The sequence below is a fragment of the Mercurialis annua genome, linkage group LG3 (assembly GCF_937616625.2).
Source record: "Mercurialis annua linkage group LG3, ddMerAnnu1.2, whole genome shotgun sequence".
NCBI lineage: Eukaryota > Viridiplantae > Streptophyta > Magnoliopsida > Malpighiales > Euphorbiaceae > Mercurialis > Mercurialis annua.
The window spans coordinates 63,821,920-63,845,861 of record NC_065572.1 but is presented as its reverse complement, the minus strand read 5'-3'; the positions used below and the strand labels follow the sequence as shown (position 1 = coordinate 63,845,861).

Below are 23,942 nucleotides of genomic sequence, written 5' to 3'. Positions count from 1 at the left end.
GGATAAGGTATTACAGAACAATAAAGACCGTGAGGAATATATAGCTGGAGATGTAGATGATTTTGAGGTGGAGGAGGAGGACGTTATTTTCGGTAGTGGGGATGGCATGCCCGCCATTGATTTCTCTGATAAGATCAGGACGGAACTGTCCAAGCAGTGGCGATCGACAGTTGTTGTGAAACTCTTGGGAAGACCAATCGGGTATCGAAACCTTTGTAACAGATTGGAGAATTTATGGAATTTTGTGGAAGCTTTTGATGTTATTGATTTGGAGAATGACTACTTTCTGGTCCGGTTCCGGAATGGGCTTGATATGAAATCTGTCATCACCGGTGGCCCTTGGGTGATGCTAGGACACTACCTCTCTGTGCAAGCTTGGCACCCTGAATTTGATGTCACAAATGATCGGATTAGATTTATTAATGCTTGGATTCGCCTCCCTCGCATGCCGATTCATTATTATAATAAAAAAGTGCTAAGACACATTGGGACTGTGGTAGGAAAAGTTGTTAAGATTGACTACTGCACTGAGGCGGCGGAGAGAGGGAAGTTCGCTAGAATTGCAGTGGAGCTCGACCTTAAAAAACCTCTGGTTTCCCAATTCCGTCTCGATGGAAATGTTCAATTTGTTGAATATGAGTGCCTCCCTAGAATCTGCTTTGAATGTGGAAGGTTTGGTCATGTTAAGGATCTATGCCCACACAAAATTAAGGATCCGGTTGAAAAAGTTCCGGCCAGTGCTCCGGGAGTGGTCAACAGTGAAAAGAACGATGAGAAAAATGGTAGAGAAGACAGAGATGGTAACCCTAGTTTTGGGCCATGGATGATGGTTAGTAGATATGGTAAGTTTGGAGGCAATAAGAATAATGTTAGAAAGGGGAAGATTTCTGATCCTGGTATGGAAAGTAATATACAGAATAACAGATTCGATGCGTTGAATTCAGAGGGTGGAGGTGAAAATCCGGGTAGTGATCTTTTAGCTAGCAAGGATGCTAATTATGCGGAAAGTTCCAAGATGAAAGAAAATAGGGTTGCTAAGAAAATTTCCACGGTGAGGAGTAATTCCCATGCTGCAAATGACATATCTGCCCCTATACATGCTAATGCAAAAAGTAACCCCAGAAAAGCCCTTGCTGATGTGGCTAACATTCAGGCCCAAGTGGAGAAGAAAAAGTTCATTGTCACTAAAGCCCAGTCTTCCCTGGATGCCTCTAAACACTCTGTCGTAACTGTCATGTTTAATTCTCAAGTCCAACCAACTCCCTATATTGCAGTTGATGAGAATACTCAAATCGATAATAGCATGTTAATTGATGATGAGGTTGTTACAGATCCTGATCCTCCGGATGAGCTCTTGGCAAGCTTGAGGAAGAAGGGAAATAGCAAATCTGATGTACCTATTGAAGTTCCTGAGGTGAATCCCCAAAGTGATGATATGTATGTTGACTACCCGGTTATGGACACTGTGAATCCCATTCTTAATTCTAATGGGGACGGTATGGACGTCGTTATCGAATGATTGCTCCCTTCTTGGGCTTCTCTATCTCTTTATTACTTTTTCTTATGACGGATAAAAATAAAATTCTTGTTTGGAATACTCAGGGAGCGGGCTCGAAAGAGTTTTTTAGAGTGTTCAATAATTTTTGTTCTAAGTATAATTTTGATGTGGTGGGTATTTTAGAGCCCAGAGTCAGCGGCCATAATGCTGATATCTTTATTAAGCGCAGTGGTTTTCCCTTTTCTCACAGAATTGAAGCAACAGGTTTTTCGGGAGGCATTTGGGTGTTGTGGAAAGAAAATGTGAGGGTTTCGATCTTAGAGAATAATAAACACTTTGTTCACCTCCGGGTTTCAGATGGTTGCAATGTTTACTTGGCGACGATTGTATATGCGAACCCGAATGCTAGCCTTCGCAGAGGTTTTTGGGATGATATTAGTTCTTTAGCGAGTACGATTACAGAACCTTGGCTCATTGGTGGTGATTTTAATGCGGCTCTTCATGATTTTGAAAGAAGAGGAGGGGCTCGAGGTCGTAGTGGTTCTTGCCCGCTGTTTAAGAAATGGGTGGATGATTTTGATTTGTTAGACTTGGGCTTTCGTGGTTCTCCCTTTACTTGGCGTAGAGGGAACCTTTTAAAAAGGTTAGACCGTTATATCTGCAATGATTTGTGGGCCAATGCTTTTCCTAATCACTATGTTACTCATCTCCCCCGTATACACTCTGATCATAGCCCTATTTTTTTGCAATTCGGCAAGCATGTGCATGTGCATGTGAATACCGCTAAGAAACCCTTTCGTTTCTTGGCTTCTTGGTTGAGCGACGAGAGCTTTGGTAAAATGGTTGATGATAATTGGAACTTAAATGCACCTATTGTTGAGGCTGTTTCTGAGATCACTGAGAAGATGAGAAGCTGGAATTACTCGGTTTTTGGCAATATTTTCTATCGGAAGAATCGTCTCTTAGCCAGACTTGGAGGCATCCAACGTGCTAAGGAAAATTACTATAATCAGAGGCTTAATGTTTTAGAAGAGCAGTTGAGACGTGAGCTAGATGATACTCTCTACCAAGAAGAGCTTCTTTGGATTCAAAAATCTCGCTGTGAGGAGGTTTCTGATGGAGACCGGAATACGGCTTTTTTCCACAAGCGTGTCTCGGCTCGGAGAAGAAAGAATAAAATATGGGCTCTTAAGAATGAGGCGGGGCTGATTATTGATTCTCAGGATGAGTTGAAGGTCATGGCAGTGGAGTATTTTAAAGGCTTGTTTTCTAGAAATGATAACATTTTTATTCCTCTTAATTGCCGTGGGAACTTTCCAGTTATGGAGAAGAAGTTTCAAGATCGTTTGCAGGCGAGTATTACAGATGAGGAAATCAGAAATGCCCTTTGGAGTATGCAGCCATTGAAGGCTCCGGGTTTAGATGGTCTCCATGCGCTTTTCTACCAAAGCCAATGGGCTACGGTTGGAGGTAAAATCTGCAATTTTGTTCATGACATCTTTAACGGCACGCAAATTCCTATGGAGTTGAATAAAACTCTCATTACTCTTATTCCAAAATGTGATTTTCCAGATTCTCTTAAGAGTTTTAGACCTATTAGTCTTTGTAATGTTCTTTATAAGATTATAACAAAGCTTATAGCTAATCGTTTGAAGAGAATTATGCCTTTGGTGATTGGTCCGGCTCAGACGAGTTTTGTGGAGGGGAGGCAAATAACGGATAATATCATTTTGGCTCAGGAGGCTTTACACTCTATGCGGAAGAAAAAGGGTCAGAAGGGGTATATGGTGATTAAAATTGATCTTGAAAAAGCATATGATCGGATTTCTTGGGATTTCCTTCGGGATACTCTGGAAGATATTGGAATTCCTGCTTTCCTTATCTCTGTCATCATGAACTGCATTTCTACTTCCTCCATGAGCATTCTTTGGAATGGAGTTCCTCTAAAAGCTTTTAATCCGTCTTGTGGTATTCGTCAAGGGGACCCTATATCCCCCTACCTATTCGTTTTTTGCATTGAAAGGTTGGCTCAGATGATAATTCGGGATTGTGTTAATAAGAAATGGAAGCCTTTACTTATGGGTCGGCACTGCCCAGGCTTATCTCACCTTTTTTTCGCGGATGACTTACTCCTTTTTGCGGAGGCATCTGTGGATCAAGTAGACCTTATTAATAATATCATGGAAGAGTTTTGTGTTTCCTCAGGGCAAAAGATCAACAAAGACAAGACCAAAGTGTTATTCTCTGGGAATGTTCCGAATGCGACTAAGGTTATTCTTGCTAATAAACTTGGTGTGGTGATGACGGAGGATCTGGGCAAGTATTTGGGTGTTCCGCTGTTACATGGCAGGTTTACTAAGCGCCATTCAGCTGGGGTGATTAATAGAATTAAGGCAAGACTCTCTAACTGGAATGCTAAATCATTATCTTTAGCAGGGAGGTCTACGCTTATCAATTCGGTATTGGCAGCTATCCCAATTTATACGATGCAAACGACTGCTTTGTCTAAAAACTCTTGTGCCGAGATTGAGATGAAGTGTAGGAAATTTCTTTGGGGGTCTACAACAGAAACTAAAAAGATTAATCTGGTTAAATGGGACATCATTCAGAAGCCAAAGTCTAAAGGTGGCCTGGGGCATAAGAACATGAGATTGATGAATGAAGCTCTCCTTATGAAAGTCGGCTGGAAAATTTTAACGGACAAAGATTTATTCTGGGTTAAAATTCTTCGGGCTAAATATAAAGTCTCTGATGACTGGAGCCTCCCTTTGCCAAGCATTTATGGTTCATCTCATTTATGGCAATCCCTTAGTAAAATTTGGAGTAATTTGCATGCAGGAGTGAGATGGGCCCTCTGTGATGGAGCGACGGCTCGTTTCTGGTTAGATCCATGGATTGGAGATGGTACTATCTTAGCCCGGTGTGTTACTGATCCTATTCCTACATCGGAGTTGAACTCTACAACTGAGTCGTATGTTGACATTAATGGTTGTTGGTGGTGGTCGAAGTTTGCTAACTATATCCCTAATTCAGCGTTGATTAAAATTGCTAATATTATTCCGCCTAAATCTGGAAATGGTACTGATATCATGTTTTGGGGGTTCTCCAGCTCAGGTAATTTCTCTACTAAATCAGCTTATAAAACTATTGCTGGTCATGATGAGTTTGATGATAATCCTCGTTGGAATATGATTTGGGAGTGGACTGGGCCTGAAAAAATTCGGTATTTCCTTTGGCTTGTGGCCCATGAGAAAGTCTTAACTAATGAGGAACGCTGCCGTCGTCACTTAACCAGTGTTGATGTTTGCCCTAGATGTAAGGTTGCAGCTGAATCTAGAGATCATGTATTCAGGGAATGTTTTCACTCTCAACTCCTTTGGAAGCGGCTTATCTCGCCTGAGCAAAGGATTTCTTTCTTCGCCATGGATTTTGATAACTGGTTTGAAAGAAATTTGAAGGGGTCGTTTAATGGCAGTGGAAGGGAGGACTGGATCTATACGTTCGGGGTTACTCTTTGGAGCATCTGGATATGGAGGAATAAGTTAGTCTTTGAAGGGTTCAATTCTCAGATTGGGTTAATTTTGAGCGATATAAAGAATAGAGTTCATTATATCTCTATGACCATTGCCAATAATCAGAAGCAAGAAAGTAATGTTAAAATCTGCAGACACATTATGATTAGTTGGCAGAGACCGCCTCCGGGGTGGATTAAAGTGAACACAGATGGAGCTTTTAATCAGAACACTGGGTATGCTAAAGCCGGAGGTTTAGCTCGTGATGATGCGGGGAATTGGCTAGGCAGCTTTACATTGGGCATCGGTATGGACTCGGTCATTGGAGCTGAATACAGGGGAGTTTTCCATGGTTTGATTTTGGCTTGGAATTTGCAAGCTCCAAAAGTGTTGGTAGAAGTAGATAACAGTCTAGTTGTAGAGAAGATAAATTCGAACTCGAGTGAAGCTGCTGGGTACTCCAATTTGCTTAATGCTATTCAGAACTTGATTAATAGGAATTGGGAGGTGAAGATTATTCATGGAACAAAGGATCATTTTACCCCCTCAACTTGACACAAAATATCAAAAAAGTCCAAAGCTGGAAAACCGGATCACTTATACCCTGAACTTGTCAAAACCGGATCAAAAACACCCCTATGCTGACATGGCATCTTAATTGGAGAGTGGGTTTTATAAAATTTTAATTTATTTTAATTAATCACAATTAAATACTAATTAACTATAATTAAACTTTAATAAAACTAGGGACCAATTTGTACTTATCATTATAACCCTACTCATTATTTCATAATCTAAAATTCATGGCCTCCACATCCACCAACCAAAATCATCGCCTCCACCCATCCTTCAACCAAAACCCATCACCTGCACCCATCCTTGCCTTCCTTCTTCGTTAAAACACCGTCGCTAGCAGCTGTTCGTGAAGAGGAAGGAGAAGTTGCTTCCGTGATCGCGACTCTCTACTGCTGTACCGGGTCTGTTGGTTGCGCCGTATGGGCTTCCTCTAGAGTTAAATGAGTAGATTTTTGGTGCTTGTATGGCGAAGATAGAACGGAGGTGAGTGAAATTGATACGGGGGTTGATTAAACAAAAAAAAAGATGAAGAAGCTGCTTCCGTTGAAGGATCTGCTAGGGGGCTGTCATTTTTTTGTTTTATTTTTCATGGATTTGGGCGAGAAAAAGATACAGCCTTTGTTAGCTTTGTGCTTTGTTTTCCTAATTTTGGTTTGTAAATTTTTCATGGTATTCAAATATGAAGATGAATTTAAAAGCTTCAGTTATGCTCTGTTCATGTTAATTTTGTTTTTTTTAAGTTTGGTTTGTTATCTTTTTCTTTTCGTGTACATGTGAGAGGCGAGGAGCAGTCCTCGCCGGTCTCTGATGAACAGACCCATCTGGGTCTGTTCATTTTTTTCCGTATGAACTGACCCAGTGGGTCTGTTCCGACGATTCCGATAGTTTAATTTTTCTTTGACGATAGGTTATTAAGGTTATTGTATAAATCGTTTTTCTTTTTGTATAAAGATTACTTTTTACGATTTTATTTTTAATTTTTTTTAATAATTAATATATAAATTAAATTAAAATTTATTATTTGTTGAATTTAAGTAATTTTGTCTTTTTTTAAATTATATGTATTAATTTGAAAGATTAAAAAAAATTAAAATCATTTAAAATTTTCATCATCAAAAACCACCTTGAGAAAAAAAAAAACCACCATTAAAACCGGAGAGTGTGTCTCACTCTCTGAGTTGAGAGTGGGGAGGGGTGTTTTTGACCAAAATTTGACAAGTTCAGGGTAAAAGTGATCCCGTTTTACAGCTTTGGACTTTTTTGATACTTTGTGCCAAGTTGAGGGGGTAAAATGATCCTTTGTTCATTATTCATGTTTACAGAGAAGCAAATGCAGCTGCTGATCATCTAGCATCGTTGAGGATGGACAACACGATAGGGATTGAGTGGCATGACATTCCTCCTCCGAGCCTTCGTCAGTGGCTAAACCATGATGCCCAAGGAGTTAGTTATAGTCGTAATGTTAGAAGTAATGTTTAGTTCTTTGTAGGCTTGCTGCCTCCCCTCTTGCACCAAAAAAAAAAAAAAATCCTTTCTATATATCTTCAATAATAATAATAATATGGTTATAATCGAAATATAAATGGAAGACAAACCTAGCTTTTTCGTCGTTGTTGTTGAGAGACCCAATGATAATTTTGGTTTATAAATTTTCCTAACAACAAGAGTATTTATATTAAATTTAATTATAAGTCGGATAGATTTACAATTTAAAGTTTAACCTATTTAGGATGAATTTGATGTAATTTTTATTTTTCTTTAAAATATATTTAACTTTAATTGACCAAAGTGAAGGTATTAAATTTTGGAAAATAATTTATGTACCAGGATGATAATCTTTTTTTTGGTGATGAAAAACGTCTCACGCGCCCTTCAAACTATACGAAATAAATTTTAAAGAAATTAGTTTAACAATCGATTAATAGTTTGTGCCACTATTTTTTAACTATTTTAAGTCAAACGACACCATTATGTAATTTTTTTTTAGATCAAATGATATATTAATTAGTCAATTTTTTACAAAAATTCATCCATTTTAAAGAAGTCATTCAATAAAATGGATTTAAATTGATAAAGCTATAATGTTTTTTGGTAAATTATTTTAATTTTTTATATAAGTATTAATGTATGGATTCACGTTGTTGTATACATTTTTATTATTTTTATTATGTCAAAATTTCATGTAAATAATTGTTGTCTAAAAATGTAATAAATTAATTAAAGACTTTTGTATTAGGCACATTAAGAATCAAGATTCTTTTGATTATAAAATAGAAGGCATTTTAAAAAAAAGTTGATGCAACATCAGATACTATGAATAAAATCCTTAAAAAAAGTATTATGAGCAAAATAATAATAAGATAAAATTTTGCTAAGCTCTCTCATGTATAATATAATTAACAGTTTGATAGTTTTTATTTTAAAATTATACATAATAATTTTCCAGTTTCAATTTTGTTAACTATTAAATCCCTCTGTTAATTTCGATATTTATTTTTAGACAATTTGGTATCAAACTTTTAATTTCTTAAACGATTTGATCTCCAAATTAATTGAATGGTCTCTCAGTTAACAAAATTAAAATTGAAGAACTATTAAATAAATTGTAAAATAAAAATATTTACTATTAATTATAATATACTTCAAAAATTTGAGCATAATTTTCTCTAATAATGATAATGAGAGACATCTCTTGAAAATAGAGAAAAAAAGGTACTATATAAAGTATTGTGTATAAAAAAAGCCAACACCCTCTTAACCATTAGTTAAATATAGTACCTTTCACTATTCTAAGGGATTTTATTCCAAGTGATGGCTATGCCATGTGATTTTTACGAGTCGATGAATATCTGTAATTGAAGGAAATTCATTTTCCATACGATACTGATAAATCGAATCTCAAGATAATTCGATAAAAAATTTAAACACAGAACGATTAAATTAGAGAGAATCCCAAACACCCAAGGCGAATCCTATTAGATTTATCGGCTAGGGAATAAAGTTAAGATACGCCCAAAACAATGATAGCCGAATCCTCCAGAATTCGATTACTAAAGAAAATTAAATATTTCTCATTAAGAGATCGAATCAACTTGACTATAGCAATGATAAAGAAGGAAAATTTTAGAAGATCTAAATTTTCTATAAGGATTGAAGATAGTCTCCTATCCGAGACTAAATTATAATACGAACAAATTACTTATTTAGGACTCTCTTTTAAATAGGATGCATTCTTATAAAAAAATACGCCCTGAATAAGACTCTTTCTCCTATTTAGATCCAACTTCCGGAAAGGATCAAAGGAATCTCTTTTCTTTTAGAATTCTACCAGATTTTCACTCATAACTAGAACTGAGGTATTGCCTACACATATAACTGAATTTGATATAAATATTTTCCCGTAAACTCAACATTGACTTAAGTATCAGAGAGCTAATCGGCCACCACCGTCCGATAAGCGCTTTACCCTGTTTTATCGTGAAGCTCACCAATCCATCTATTGGCGCCGTTTTTGGGAAAACTCGCAATACTTCATTAGAAGGAGTTTTATGTAAACCTACAAATTCTATTAATTAAGATGAATTCCGATGGAACTGACTAAAAAAAACAACTAGTGAACCCAAAAAGTAATTTTAAAATTGAATTAAATTAGTTAAAATTTATAAAAATATTACTTTATTCCTCTCAATTATATAAATATATTATCTGATTGGTTAGATTCGTGCATCTTTCATGAATCAGGTCTAAATAAGATTTCAACAAATAATTTTTTTTTTTATGAATATTCAACAAATAAATTATTAACTCGATTTAGTAAAGAATTTTCCATGATTTGTAATTTTAAGTGGGTTATACATATGATGATAGACAAATTTTTACATAGTATTTGTAGACATAATATAAAAATAAAATATTAAATAATATCAATAACGTGATTTAATTCACTATTGTTTTTAATTTTATTAGCTTTATTTACAGACGGAGATGTCGTGGTGCACATAGTCTATATAAATAGTTATTGATAACATGATGCTTTTGGAATTGAATATATTAAAATAATTTAAAGTAAGAAAAAATATATTTTCCTTTAACATTTCAACTAAATAAATCCTTAATTTTGTATTCTTACCTATTTTAGATATCAATTACGCCATCAATGGAATAAGTATATTCTTTACACGATTCACTTAACTATTATTTCTCACATTTTCATTTTGGACATTCAAACATTGCAAGAATTTATATGAAAACAAGATCTGTAGGGTTTTTATACGTTTTTCCGTTCTTTTCAATATTAAAATCCAAGATCCTGACCAAATAAAATGGAAACAAATCTCTAATTAATAGCAATATAATATAACCGTATTTTTATCATGAATGCTAATTGATACAATACTTAAAATTGAATTAACGTTTCCTAATTAGATTTAATTGATACTTTCCTTGGCCTATAAATACCACCCTGATTAATTGGCATTTCAAACACAAACACACCCTAAATCAGATTATAGTTTTAGCAAAGTATCCATCTCCAAAACAGGAAGAAGAATGGCAAAATCATACCTCAAAATCGCATTCCTAGTTTTTTTCATGGCATCTTACTGTAAGTATATATTTATCTATACACTTTTAAAAATAAAAATTGTATTATTGATATTGAATTTAAAAATTAAATTCATTTATATTACATCATATTCGTTTTATTTTATAAATTATTTTCTAGTATACCGCGGCTGATATAAAATAAAAATATTGCAGGCATGTTATTGTCAAATGCGACGGAAGATGTGGCATCAAAAGTATCAGCAAAAGAAGTGCCGGAATGGGTGAGTCCATGCCGTAATGACAATGATTGTAAGGACCCAATGTGTCCCCCTGACTGTACAATCCACCAATGTATTCGTGGTACTTGCTGGTGTAAAGATTGTCACCCACCACCACCACCTTCCGCCTAATTTATCAGTTATTAATCAATAAAGCTCTTCTTTAAATTTTCTTATTTATTATGGCATTTTTGGCTTTGGATAATTATTTATGTTTTTTTTTGTGTGTAATTCTTTTAATCCCGCGATCACTCACTACAAAAATAAGCATTCCTATCTAAAACAAATTTAAATAACCTCGTGGATTGTAATTGTTCACATTTTAATTTAGGCAAGTCAATCTCGCTACTTTCTATTTGGTCATACAATTTTATGATTTGCATCAGTTAATATCTAAAATATAAATAAAAAGATTCGTTTAATTGGTAAAAATAAAATGTATTTTGGTCTTTAATATATTTTCTTTATAAATTATTCCATTTGATAGAACTCATAAAAATTTAAAATATCCTCAATTTGTTTGTATTAAAAAATTTACTTACATTTTTATTAATTTTTGTCCAAAATATGAAGTAATTTATCATTAATATATATAGATTTTATATTTTTATCATTAAACCGTTCATCTTTCTTTTTGTAGTTGGGATATAATTAATTCTTTTTGTAATTGGGATATAATATTAATTGAAAACGTAAAATTGCATAACCAATTGATTCATTTGTCCTTTGCCATCATAGAATTAGTAAATATTACTCCCTCTATTTATAAAAAATAAGCTGGTTTTTATTTTAAGGGCACCAAATTATAGATTTGTTTTTATTTTTAGAAATTAGTTAAATAAATAAATATCTAAAATACCTTTAATTGAATTAGTTTTAGTCAATTAAAGTGAATTAATTTTAGTCAATTAAATTGAATTGTTATGTCGTTGATAGCAACAATAATTAATTATTTTTATAGTTTAATATTTAAAATAATTTTATATACTGTTTATTAATCATTTTGAATAAGTAATTAAAAAAATATATTGAAAATATGAATGCATTAATTATTTAATCAGTGTATTATATATATGTAAATAGTATAATTCTAGCTAAACAAACTAAAAACTTCAAAGTATGTGTAAGTCAAATAATCTATATTTTGTGAACAAAAGGACTATATATTACTAATTTATATATTTAACTTATTTATAGAATTAACATTAAATTTTAACATTTTCAAATTACTATTAAAAAAATTTATTTATTCATAATGAATTATTATTCTTACCTAATTTTTAGATTATTATTACTATTATCCAATTTAAAGTCTAAATTAAAAAATATTATATACTTTTTCATATAATTAAAAAATATTAAAGTTTGATTGTAATCAATAAGGAACAAAACGGTTTGGATTTAAATAGTCCTTAGACATTCTTTATATATTTAAATAGTGTTAATTGAAAAATAAATCATAAACTTTAGTTTAGTTTATTTTATAATTTTAATATAATCTCCCAAAACCCTACCAAAAACCCACCTCAGCGCCGGAGGCAATCTCAGGTGAACCGATCAACCACAATCTCCATCTTCAACCTGAAACCTCAACTGTCTTAACGATACTGTATTTCGAAAATTATCTAGAGAACTAGTTCTACATTGACATCCAAAAGCTTTTCAGGAAATTTGATATTGTAGGGAAAATAACTGTAGCAAGAAGGGAAAAATTGGATAGAAATTTCGGATTCTTCACACTAGACAGTGCCATTGATGTGGATTCTGTTCTCGAAAAGTTTAACCAATTATACATGGGATCTCTTCGAATTAGGGCTTTTCATTCAAAATTCTATATTTTTTTTCAAATACTATAACTAGTACTTTAAAATTCAACTGTACTTATTTTTGAAAGTTTATGATCAATTTTATTTCATAAAAGAATATGATATTATTAAAATGTATTTAACCTTCTTATAGTTTTATTATTTCTTTAATTACATATCATAAAATTGCAATTGAAGCATCATTGATAAACTAGTTAAATTGTATCATCATCTAAAATTATTGGCTAACATGTTTACGTATTTTTTTTTAAAAGATACGGCTATTAAAAAAATTATATTCAAAGACTTGGTTTTAATAAAATAAAAGTTCAGTGATCTTATTTTGATAAAAGTAACATTACATGGATTCAATCGCTATAATTATAAAATATTAAATAAACTTTAGTCTAATTCACAGGCATGTACGAACTTGATTTTAGCAAAAATAAAAATGCAGAAATCTAATGTACTGCAAATTGCAAAAACATATAATATAAGGACCGTAAATAGAAAACTCTTCAAGTACAGATGCCTTAAAATGAGATTTGCCATCAAAATTATACTACTATTTCGTCTTTTTACCTACTAATTCTAGATCATTTTATTATCTGCTCAAGATCCTGTTTAGAGAAAAAGTATGACCCATACACCATAATTAAATCCTAAAAATAGAAGATTTGATCTTTACATAACACTAAAAACAAAAAAAGTGATTTCAAAAATAAATAACAAGAAAAGTAAATATTTACTTTCGTTAGCTAATTCTCTGAAAATGTTTTGGCTTAATGTTTTAAAAACACTCGATCTTTTAATCCCTCATTAATTCTGTTATAACGTTGAAAATTGATCAATTTTATCCTATTTTGTATTTTTTTTTCATTTCAATTGTACTTTTAAATATTAAATTGACCTTTTTTTATTTGAAAAAAGAACAAAAGACTTCTTCAAATTGACATTTTTTGCATTAAATTGATCTTTTTTTTTGAAGAACTAAACTTTTTTTAAATAAGAAAATGTCAATTTAATGCTTAAGGGTACAATTATAATGAGAAAATGCGAAATATAATAAAATTAACCAGTTTTCAACTTCAAGATAGGATTAAAAAAAAGTTAAAAGGTCGAGTGTTTTTTAAAAAATTAAGCCTAAAATGAATGCTTCTTTCTTGAAATATAATGAGACTTTGATTTTGAATGCTACGGTGAACTTTAATAAGCGAAAACTCACCGAAATAAAATCAGACTTTATATTGAATTTAAAATTAAAATTGGATTATCAAAGAGAAAAAAAAACTTAAACTTTAGTACCTATTTGAAACATAGGACATAGTTCGGTAACTGTTAAAGTTTATTATACACTGTTCTATTCTAAAATAAAAGAGTAATTTTTTTTTCATTTCCTATATATACCAATCAAAAATAGTTTACAAACATCACTAAACAAACAAGAACTAAGGAAAGAAAGAAATGGCAAAATCTCATCTAAAGATGGCTGTCCTTGTTTTCATCATAGCATCTTACTGTAAGTATACGCTCTCTCAGCTTATATCATACCGAAACAAAAATGCTGAAACGAGAAAATACTGAAATAAAAAAACGTAAGACTCGAAAAATTTTCATGCAACATATTTTGTTAATGTAATATATTTTGCAGATATGTCAATCACAAAGGCTTCAAGAGCAGTGAAGCAACCAACTCCTAGCGCCATTGTTGCCGATGGGTGTGATTCTGATGCGGACGACATGTATAATTCTTGTCCGAAAGAGAAGGCTTGTTGTAAAGGCGGAAACTGCCTGTGCGGGCCAGAAGAAGACAACTTTTCCGACCAAAATGCCCGGCGATGTCGTGCTGATAAAGATTGTAAAGCACTTTGTCCACCGAATTGCGGATCCACAGATTGTATGAAGGGCATTTGCTTTTGTAGTTGCTAAGGCTGATCAAAACAATGTCTTTGCTTACATATTTAATAAACAATAAAAATCATTTACAGTCTTATTGATATCTTAAGACTTAAAATAATCATATACCATGTTAAACTATTGATAAATTATCATTTGACTATCGATTTTTTTTTTTTACAAATATGTTTTGTTAATAATTGTTAAATATGTATTTTTAGTATCCAAAACATAATTGTATAGTAAGAATATTTCCCATCATTGAAAAAAATAAGATGGGACTAATATGATAAGATATCTAACGATTTAGGTTTTATTGGTACCAAAAACTTAATTTTTTCCGGTTTTTTTTTTTATAAATATATCTAAAATTATTTATCCAAAAAAATATATCTAACATTTTGGAGCTATTAATGTTGCAAGCCATGACAATTATATTTAAAAAAGTCTAATTAATAAAAACAAAATATAATAGCATTTCAAGTTATTTTAATGATAAATTAATCCATATTCGGAGAATTTTCATAAATTTCTACAAAGTTATATATATATAATTTTTTTCTTTAACTTTAGATTAATTTAATATAAAAATATGTTAATGAATTAATTGTTTATCAAATAGATTCATCATTGCTTTTTTGTTTTTTGTATTTATTGTTAGGATATAATTGTCACTACTAATAAAATTGATGAACCGTATTGTTAAAACTATTTAAGAAATATTTGTGTCAAATTCATCATAATTATGAGTGTATAAAATAATTTTTCTTTTTTGTATGTATAATTTAAAATCCTAAATTAATTAAAAATTATATATTGTAAAATAAAAATAACAAAATTTTAAAAATAAATTTGACCAAAAAGCAAAAACTATCACTACAAGGTCGTTAGTTTTTCATTGATTTAATTTGAAATTTTCCTGCAACTCATAAGTGATGATCAATTAATAAAATATTAAACTCTATGGTTAATTTAATAGAAATTGTTTTTTCTATCAATTTATCCTATTTTGTACTTGTGCTTTATCTCGATTAGCATTAAAATTAACCTGTTTTCATCAATTCACCCTTTCAATTTATCATTTTTTAATCAATTTTCCCATAAATATATTTTTATTGTAAATAAGTTTAAAATTAAATAAAAATAAAAAATTATAATAATTTTTTAGAATCTAACAATATTAAATATTAAAATCAGCTTAATATTTTTAAAAGCAATCGGTTTTTATTTTATTCAAAAATAATTTTAATATTTTTAAAAAATCACTTATGAATAATTATAAATTATAAATATCTTTTCAATCGATTATTTTAATTGATGACAGTTTTGGTTATCACATGCGAAGAGCGGCAGTATGAGGCCATCACACGTCAATTCTAAAATCTATGCAAAATAAATTAAAGAATACTAATTGTGTTTTAAAATAATTGTAATTACTAATTAATATAATAAGTTATTAAAAAATATATAATAAGACTGTATATTTTTTATTTTATGTTGGATTAATTAAGCATAAATTAGTTATTTTATGATATTATATATACATCAATTATTTTATAAAATTGTCTGATAACTAATTCTTTTATTATTATTTAAAATTATTTGATAAATAATTTAAATTAAATTATTTTTGAAGAAATTATTTTAATTTTAATAATTATTTATTTATTGGGTTTAAAAATAAAATTGTTTTAATTACACGCCTAATAGGAAAATTGATAAAATAAACTAGTTTAAGTACTAATAAAAATAAAATTCGTGCTAATTGATCATGATCACTTGCAACTTAAGGAGGCAAATTACCTTTTACGCGGTAAATCAAATGCTAAAACATGTTAAACCGATAAAAAGAAGCAAGTTTATATACGAAAATGACCACATAACATATGTGCTAATTGACTATCGTTTTATGCAAGTTAGGGAAAATTACCACTTAAAGTTGTTTTTCATTAAAACAAACTCAAAAAAAAAACGCTAACTTAAAAGGTCAGTAAAATTGCAATAATGTCATTAAGCCAACTTTTCGATCCCAACATTTTTAAGAACTTTTAGCTTCGTTTCTCAGTACAAAAGAAAATGAAAGGGTTAATTACATATAAAATCATGACCTTTGCACCAAGTTCCAAAAATAACATGACCTTTAAAACGTGTCAATTATAGAAACCACCTTTCATTTCTTTTTAATTTCATTATGGGCACATTTTTCGGTGCATTTCGTTGACTTGGACACTTTATGGGTCTGTCAAATGTCATGCCACGTCAGCAAAAATACCATTAAAAATTGCCGATGTTATTTTTGAAAAAAATAAAAGGTGGTGTCTATGATTGACACATTTTAAAGATCATGTTATTTTTGAAACTTAGTGTAAAGTTCATAATTTTATATGTGATTAATCCAAAACGAAATGAGATGATTAAAAAGGAAAACTTTGTACGAGGAACATTTTTATGTTAACACTCTTAATATTCTTTTAACAATTGGTCTCCTTATTTCTTATTTTTTTTGTTGTGATATTTTCTAATCCGACGAAAGTCAAACAAATATAATAAAATTTGGTTTGATTCTCTATTTTTATATAAGGCCGATTTACCCTATTAAAATATGAGGCTGATTTTTAATGAATTTTTTACTATTCTGACTAATTTCACTACAGGTATGAAGGGACGATGACAAAAGTATTTAAAATTTTAAAAATATTTATAAAAGTATATGTAAATTTTTTTTATTTACAAAAATATGACTGATTTAAAATTAATTACAAAAGTACCATAAAAATGAAAATTAATTACAAAAGTACGATTTGTATAATGTCGGTATAATTATGATATAATTTTGGAATATTAAAACTATAAATCAGATAATTTAAAAATAATATTTGGTTAATTATTGGTATAATTTCAGTATATTTTTGGTATATCGATTATAAATTTTTATATATATTTTCTAGTTGATAACATGTATTTATTTTATATGTACTTTTCACTATAGTTGGTAATGAACTAGAGAATTTGTATATTGTTGGTATAATTTTAGTATATTGTTAGGTTAATATTTAGTATGCGATGAGGTGTAATGTTGATGTAATAATAAAATTTCAGTATATTTTGATGAGTACATGGTATAATTTTGGTATATTATTAATTTAATTTTTAGTATACGATTTGATGCAATTTTGGTAAATTTTCATTTAATATTAATAAAATCTCAGTATGTATAATATCGGTATAATTTTGGTATAATGTTGATATAATGTTGATATAATGTTAGTTAGTATGTATAATGTCGGTATAATTTTGGTATAATGTTGAGATAATGTTAGTTTATTAGTATACTAACAGTATACCCACAGTATACACCGTATGTTTGATATTTTTTTTATTTTTTTTATACTTTTCTAAATATTATTAAGATTTTTGTAAATAAAAAAGTCAACATGTAGTTTTGTAATTTTTTTTATTTTTTTTAGTAAATGGGGTAATTTCCTCAAGTATGAAAGCGAGATAACAGCCCATCTTACTTCCGCCCTACTTGCTCTAATTTAATTTACTCAAAAAATTTACGGAAATTAATTTAGTTTTATTTTGTGTTTATCTAGATAGTTCAATTTTTCTTTTGAATTTGCTTTGTCTCTTTATTGAAATTATGAGGATCCTGCCACAGGAAAGGTGTGATCAAAATTTAATTAGGCGATCAAGAGATAATTGCATATTTATCTTACATGTCTTAAGAACATGGAAACAAAAGAAAAGATTAGCAAGTATTTAATTCAATATCTAGCCTGAATAGGTGTTCGATTCTTATATTAAATGAATTATCTTTAATTAGTTCAAGATTAGTTGCAGCTCTAATCTACAAATACTGGCTATAGACTAAAATTCATAAAGCACAGCTCCTGAAAAGAAAATCACAACGAACCATAGAGAAAATCAAACTGAAGAGGGAATAGAAAATGGCAAATGCTTATACTATGATGGCATTAATACTTCTTTTCGTGGCATGTAAGTATATGTGTATATAATATCACATTTACATTTTCTTTATTTTGTCATATTGAAATTTAAACTAACTAATAGATTTAAACCAAAATGTTTGCATCTACTCACAACTATGTTTCATTGCGAATATATCTATCATTATCATTATGTCCCACAAATTCAAATAATCATAATAATAGATTTTAAATTTAATATAATTTAATTTCACTAATTTTTTTATGAGCGTTTCCGACAATAAACCTATCTACAGCCACGATCTACCCCTCCTCCGACCCGCAACCGGTTCGTCTTTCTCCAAGGGAAGATGAGCTGCTCTCTTCCTCATGGGGAAGACGAACCGGTTCCGCGTCAGAGGTGGGCGGTTGTAAGGCCGGAGGCGGACAGTCGCAGGGTGGTCGAAGGCGTTTTAATGCTAAGATGAGTTTAACGATTTTTATATTTTTAATAAAATTTAAAAAAATTTAATTGTGTATGTATTGAATTTATTTAGATTTAGTTAAATTAATCCAAGATTTATATTAATTTCGATTTGATTATAATTTTTAAAAATAAAGGACTTATTTACATTTTTTTGAATGAAAAAGAATATAATTATACGCACAGACATAGTTATTTAAAGGTTAATATCATAAAAATTTACGAACTTTACACGTTTTCTCATTTTAATCACGCAGTTTCAATTTTCTCATTTTCATTCACGAACTACCACTTTTTCTCAAATTCGTACACGGTGCTGAGGTGTCACGGTTCCATTGGTGTAATTTGTTGAGGTGGATGTCACTTTACACTAATGAATGAGTGTCAACTCAGTACCGTGTATGAATTTGAGAAAAAGTGGTAGTTCGTGTATAAAAATGAGAAAATTTAAACTACGTGATTAAAATGAGAAAACGTGTAAAGTTCGTGATTTTTTTTGACATTAACCCTTATTGAAATAATTTCATCCTTGAAGTAAAAAATTAGTTCCAAATCAAAAATTTGTTACAATGAAATATGTCAAATAGTATTTAGTGATTTTTCAACGTTGAAGTAAAATTGAAAAGAGACCAAAAGTGAGTTTTTTAGGACATTAGACATTATCAAATAAGTGTTGATATAAATCACCCCGACAGTTGACACATAAATGTTGATAGTTTTTTTTTTTTTTAATTAAAATCTCATGTTAGTTGTTAGTTACCAAGACGTAGTTCGAACCCACAACACACTTAGAGACGCCTTAACCATTCAGGCTAAGCCCACATTGCATAAATGTTGATAGTTAATCAGATGAAATGATTTATTGAAGTCCAATAAAATTATTTTACAGGCATGTCAATCTCAAAGGCATCAATGGTTGGTGAAGCAACTATGTGTGCCAAACATGTCGACTGCAAACAAATTACGTGTCCAAATGGGTCACCTGCTAAATGTTATAGTGGCTACTGTCTCTGCAAACCTAAATTACATCAAAAATACTCTTTTCAAACTGAAGAAGACAACTCCACGCAACAATGTCGCAACAATGGCGATTGCAAAAACCTTTGTCACTATTGATGATAAAAAGAAAATGTAATAATTTTGCTTAATTAATAAATGAGAAATAAAAGTTCGTTCTACTGGAATCTTGTTTGGTAATTCTATTTTTGTGTTACTGCTGGATAATTCTGAGATTTTGTTAGGTATTTGTTGTAAAGATTATTTATCAAAATAATGTTAATTTAATTATGATATGATAACAGTATGGAGAATAAATTAAACTGTAGTATATATAAAAATATATTTGAAGTTATGATCAATTTTGTTTAGCTTGAAACTAATGTTATATAAACTGTATAATCATATAGTGCACTTTAATAGATACAACAATTCAACAATTTTTTAAATTAAATCAAGAAAATTAAATTTAATAATTTTTAGTTTAAAGTTGGCTTCGAAGCTACTAGCCGACGAATAACAAAACAATTAATAAAAAAATATTACCTTCATAATTAACGTTATTTTTATTATTAATAGTAATATATACTAATGCAATTCTAGAAATTCTTCAATTGGCATTTATGACACAGCTTAAAAAAAATCAGAAATTATGTATAAAACTATATGAGATTAAAGTGTCAATTAAAGAAAATGGTAATTTTTTTTTTTATAAAGATGTATGTGAAATGATACAAAAATTGCTATTAACATGTTAAATTGGGATAATAATAGTCCAAATATTATAAATACTAGACAACACTTTGTTAGATTGTGTTTAATTCTTCTCACAAGTGCTATCTCTTTCTCCAAATAATAAAAAATATTGATGAAACTAATTTTTTTTACTTAGATTGTAAATGAGGTGAAAAAATTTAAACTTTTTTTGGATAATATATCATACGATTCATACCTATAAATAAAGTTAATAAAAAAAAACCATATACTACACCAAAGATTAAAAGAATTGGATACCACAATGGGTTCTTTCCATAAAAAACAAAGAGAAAAGTATAAATATTTATAAAAATTCGATTTTATAATATTTTTTACAAAAATACCAATTGTTTAGATATATTACAAAAATTTAACTTTTCTGGAAAAATATTTGCAAAATGTAAATTTTAACTTTTAGTATGTTTGGTGTACATTTCGTATATAAACTTATACAGATGTAGAAAGTATTTCAAACAAAAATGTAAATTATTAGTATAAAATATATATTAATATTGTATTCATTTATATCTATTTTTTAAAATTATATTAGAATAATAATAAAATTATTAAAATAGATAATTATTTATCATTTAAACAAAATTTATCACCAATATTAAAATTAGAAAAAATATATCCATCTAGTATGTCCAATCACTTATAATTATACATTCAATATTTTATATGTATATATTCAGTATCTTATTCATATGTATTTGTATATATTTTAGGCTTAATTGCACTAAAAATCACCAATTTTCGTGTATTTTTGATATTTAACATAATTATTTTTGGCATATTTAACATTAACTTTTTTTTTTTGGCATATATGTCCACAACGCCATTTTGGATGTAAAACGACGCCGTTTTACATCCAATCCGACACAAATTTTCAAAGGAAACGCAACCATGGACATATATGCCAAAAAATAAAAATTAATGTTAAACATGCCAAAGAAAAAAAAATTATGTTAAATACCAAAAACGCGCGAAAGTTGGTGATTTTTGGTGCAATTAATCTTATATTTTATACAAATTCAATATAATTTATAAATACATATAAATATAAAATTTCCATATAAAATAACATTTTAATAAAAAAAATAACATTAATTTCATCTAGCAGAAAATGCACAATTTCCATGTGAAGTTATTATGCATACGAACTTGCTAGTAATCAGGTAAAATTTACCTATAAATTGTTCACATTATTTAGGCAAGCAAAAGTTAATACTAATATAGTATTGACACAATTTTTGTGATTGATAACTATATGTAATTTGACACAATTTGCTTTGAATGACATTTGTTTATATAATTTTAAATCCTTTTTTGATTTTCATTTTGCTTTCTTCGTATCCTATTGTTACACTCATAGCTATATTAGCACTTCAAAATCCAAATTTTATTATGAGTAAATTACTATAACACCCCTCATATTTGATATGATTCATATTTTAGTCCCTCTTGTTTGAAAATTGAACTATATTGTCCCTCACTTTTGTTTTTGTCAACAATTTAGTCCTTATGTCCATTTTGTATGTTTAGTTAACAAAGTCAACGAAACTATATAGTTCCCCAGTTTTGTTTTTCTCAACGATTTCACCCCTTATTTTTGTTTTTATCAACGATTTCGCCCTCAATTTTGATAATTAATTTACCAATAAATCCTTTGACTTCGTTAACTAACACTAAAAATAGATGGAGTGACTAAAATGTTGAGGGAAGCAAAAGTGAGAGGCCATATAGTTTAGTTTTCAAACATAAGGAAATAAAGTGTGAATTATATCAAATGTGAGGGACTTCATAGTAATTTTCTCTTTTATTATATGCATACTGTACCCCTACCCTTACCATACAATTATATATAAATACTCTTTATGTAAATAGGCATTTATTATTTTTACATATTGGCAAAATCCAGTGAACCAAGACTACAAAGTACAGATTATATAATCAACATTTCCCAGTTTATTTGCAAATATAAATATTTTACCAATATTTTCCTTATTGGTAAAATATTTCTGTAGTTGTGCTATAAATACTAAATAGGATCTTACCTTAGTATAAGCTTTGCAAAACAAATCTTAAAATCATTGTCTAAGTAAAGTGAAAATCAAACAATCATCAATATGGCAAAGACACCCTTCAAATTGTTCTTTCTAGTTGCTCTTTTAGTTTTATTTATCTCTTTCGGTAAGCTAATTTCTTTTCCTTATACATATATGCTACAAAAAACTGTCGATTAGTAATTGGCAAATTTATGACGGGATTGTGAAGAATTTTCGATTAATTTTTTAGAATTTATGATAGAGTTGTGACAAAAAGTGATGTCACAAACTTTTGTAACCGCGGTTGTCTCAAATCCGTCATAAAACTGTCACGGAAATTTCACTATAAATTTGGCTGCCATAGTTTTTTAATGTAATCATAATATTATTATATTAATCTTTTTAAAAATGTTATAATTTTATTTCTCTTTTGGATGGACAGAATCAACAATTATACAGGCAGACGCGAAAGAATGCTCACGTGACATTGACTGTGACCTCCGTTGTAAAAGAGGAGGGTTATGTTCTAAAGAAGGAAAATGTTTCTGTATATATGCAGCCAACGGAGGAAAATCTGCAGATGCATCGTGCGGCACCGGTGGCCGGAAATGCAACTAGCTAGTCATGCCTACCTACCTCTATTATTCTCCTCCCACAGACAATATATATTTGTAATTGTCAAATATTGTTGTTCAACATCAAATAAATCTTGTTTAAATCATATTTATCAAGTCGAGATTCGAATCGGGAATTAAAATGTTTGATTAGTTAATTGTTCATCGAGAATTGAATTATACGATTTAGTTTATATAATGTTATTAGTTAAAAAAATTATATGCTTGCATATATTATATATGAGATTTCATAATATTTCTAAAATTTGAGCTGTACAATTTTAAGCACAAAAAGTAAAGTCTTGACAAATAAAATTAGATACTTGTAAAATTGCTTAGAAAAATATATTCTTTAGCTTACGATACCTTTAAATTAACAATTACTAAATTGAAAAAATAGTACAGAATCTAAGTTCTAGTCTAAATATGCAACTTTCAGTTTCTTCATATTATAATCTGCCTTGTCTTTTCATCTGAGAAATTGTTAGGTAGACTCAGTCTACCACGCATAAACTAACCTATTAAATTATAACATGTCATTAAAATAGTGTCATTATCGTAATTTTGGTTGCTCCTTTTTTACACCTTTTAATGGTGATATTACGATAATGCCACTATTTTAATGTCATGTTATAATATGATAGAGTTAGTCTATGGATGACGTGGTAGACTGAGTCTTACTTAAAAATTTCTCCTTTTCATCTTTGTTTATGCTTTTATGTTCTAAATATCTTTCAACCATTCAAGAATAGAAGATGAAATAACCATTCAAAAATTTCATCAGGATCAAAACAAGTTTCTGCATTTTGCCTTTTACGTTCATACAATTTTTTTAATTTATTATGTTTTACCCAAAAAAAATTATTATAATAAATGTAAAAATTTCAAACTCTTACCATATAGTTTTTAAATATAATATTCTATCATTAAATTATATGAACTGTGATTATAATTTTTTTTTATAAGAGATAGACTTAATAGTACTTTTTCAGTCTTATTTAAAAA

The 23,942-nt window shown here is 29.6% G+C and overlaps 2 protein-coding genes and 1 long non-coding RNA gene across 3 annotated transcripts; all 3 read left to right on the top strand.

Moving 5' to 3' along the window:
* The first annotated feature begins 10,086 nt into the window (after positions 1 to 10,086).
* Positions 10,087 to 10,560, top strand: LOC126671394 (putative defensin-like protein 265). The gene is made up of 2 exons (XM_050365160.1): positions 10,087 to 10,189; positions 10,345 to 10,560. The coding sequence occupies exons 1-2, from the start codon at positions 10,135 to 10,137 to the stop codon at positions 10,539 to 10,541; spliced, it is 252 nt and encodes an 83-aa protein (XP_050221117.1). The 5' UTR covers positions 10,087 to 10,134; the 3' UTR covers positions 10,542 to 10,560.
* A 3,096-nt stretch (positions 10,561 to 13,656) lies between these two features.
* Positions 13,657 to 14,196, top strand: LOC126671304 (uncharacterized). The gene is made up of 2 exons (XM_050365066.1): positions 13,657 to 13,733; positions 13,866 to 14,196. Exons 1-2 carry the CDS (start codon positions 13,679 to 13,681, stop codon positions 14,141 to 14,143), a joined length of 333 nt encoding a protein of 110 aa, XP_050221023.1. The 5' UTR covers positions 13,657 to 13,678; the 3' UTR covers positions 14,144 to 14,196.
* A 7,406-nt stretch (positions 14,197 to 21,602) lies between these two features.
* On the top strand, positions 21,603 to 23,067 carry LOC126674702 (uncharacterized). Its single transcript, XR_007639610.2, has 2 exons — positions 21,603 to 22,468; positions 22,766 to 23,067. It is a non-coding gene; the product is annotated as an uncharacterized LOC126674702 (long non-coding RNA).
* Positions 23,068 to 23,942: the final 875 nt, after the last annotated feature.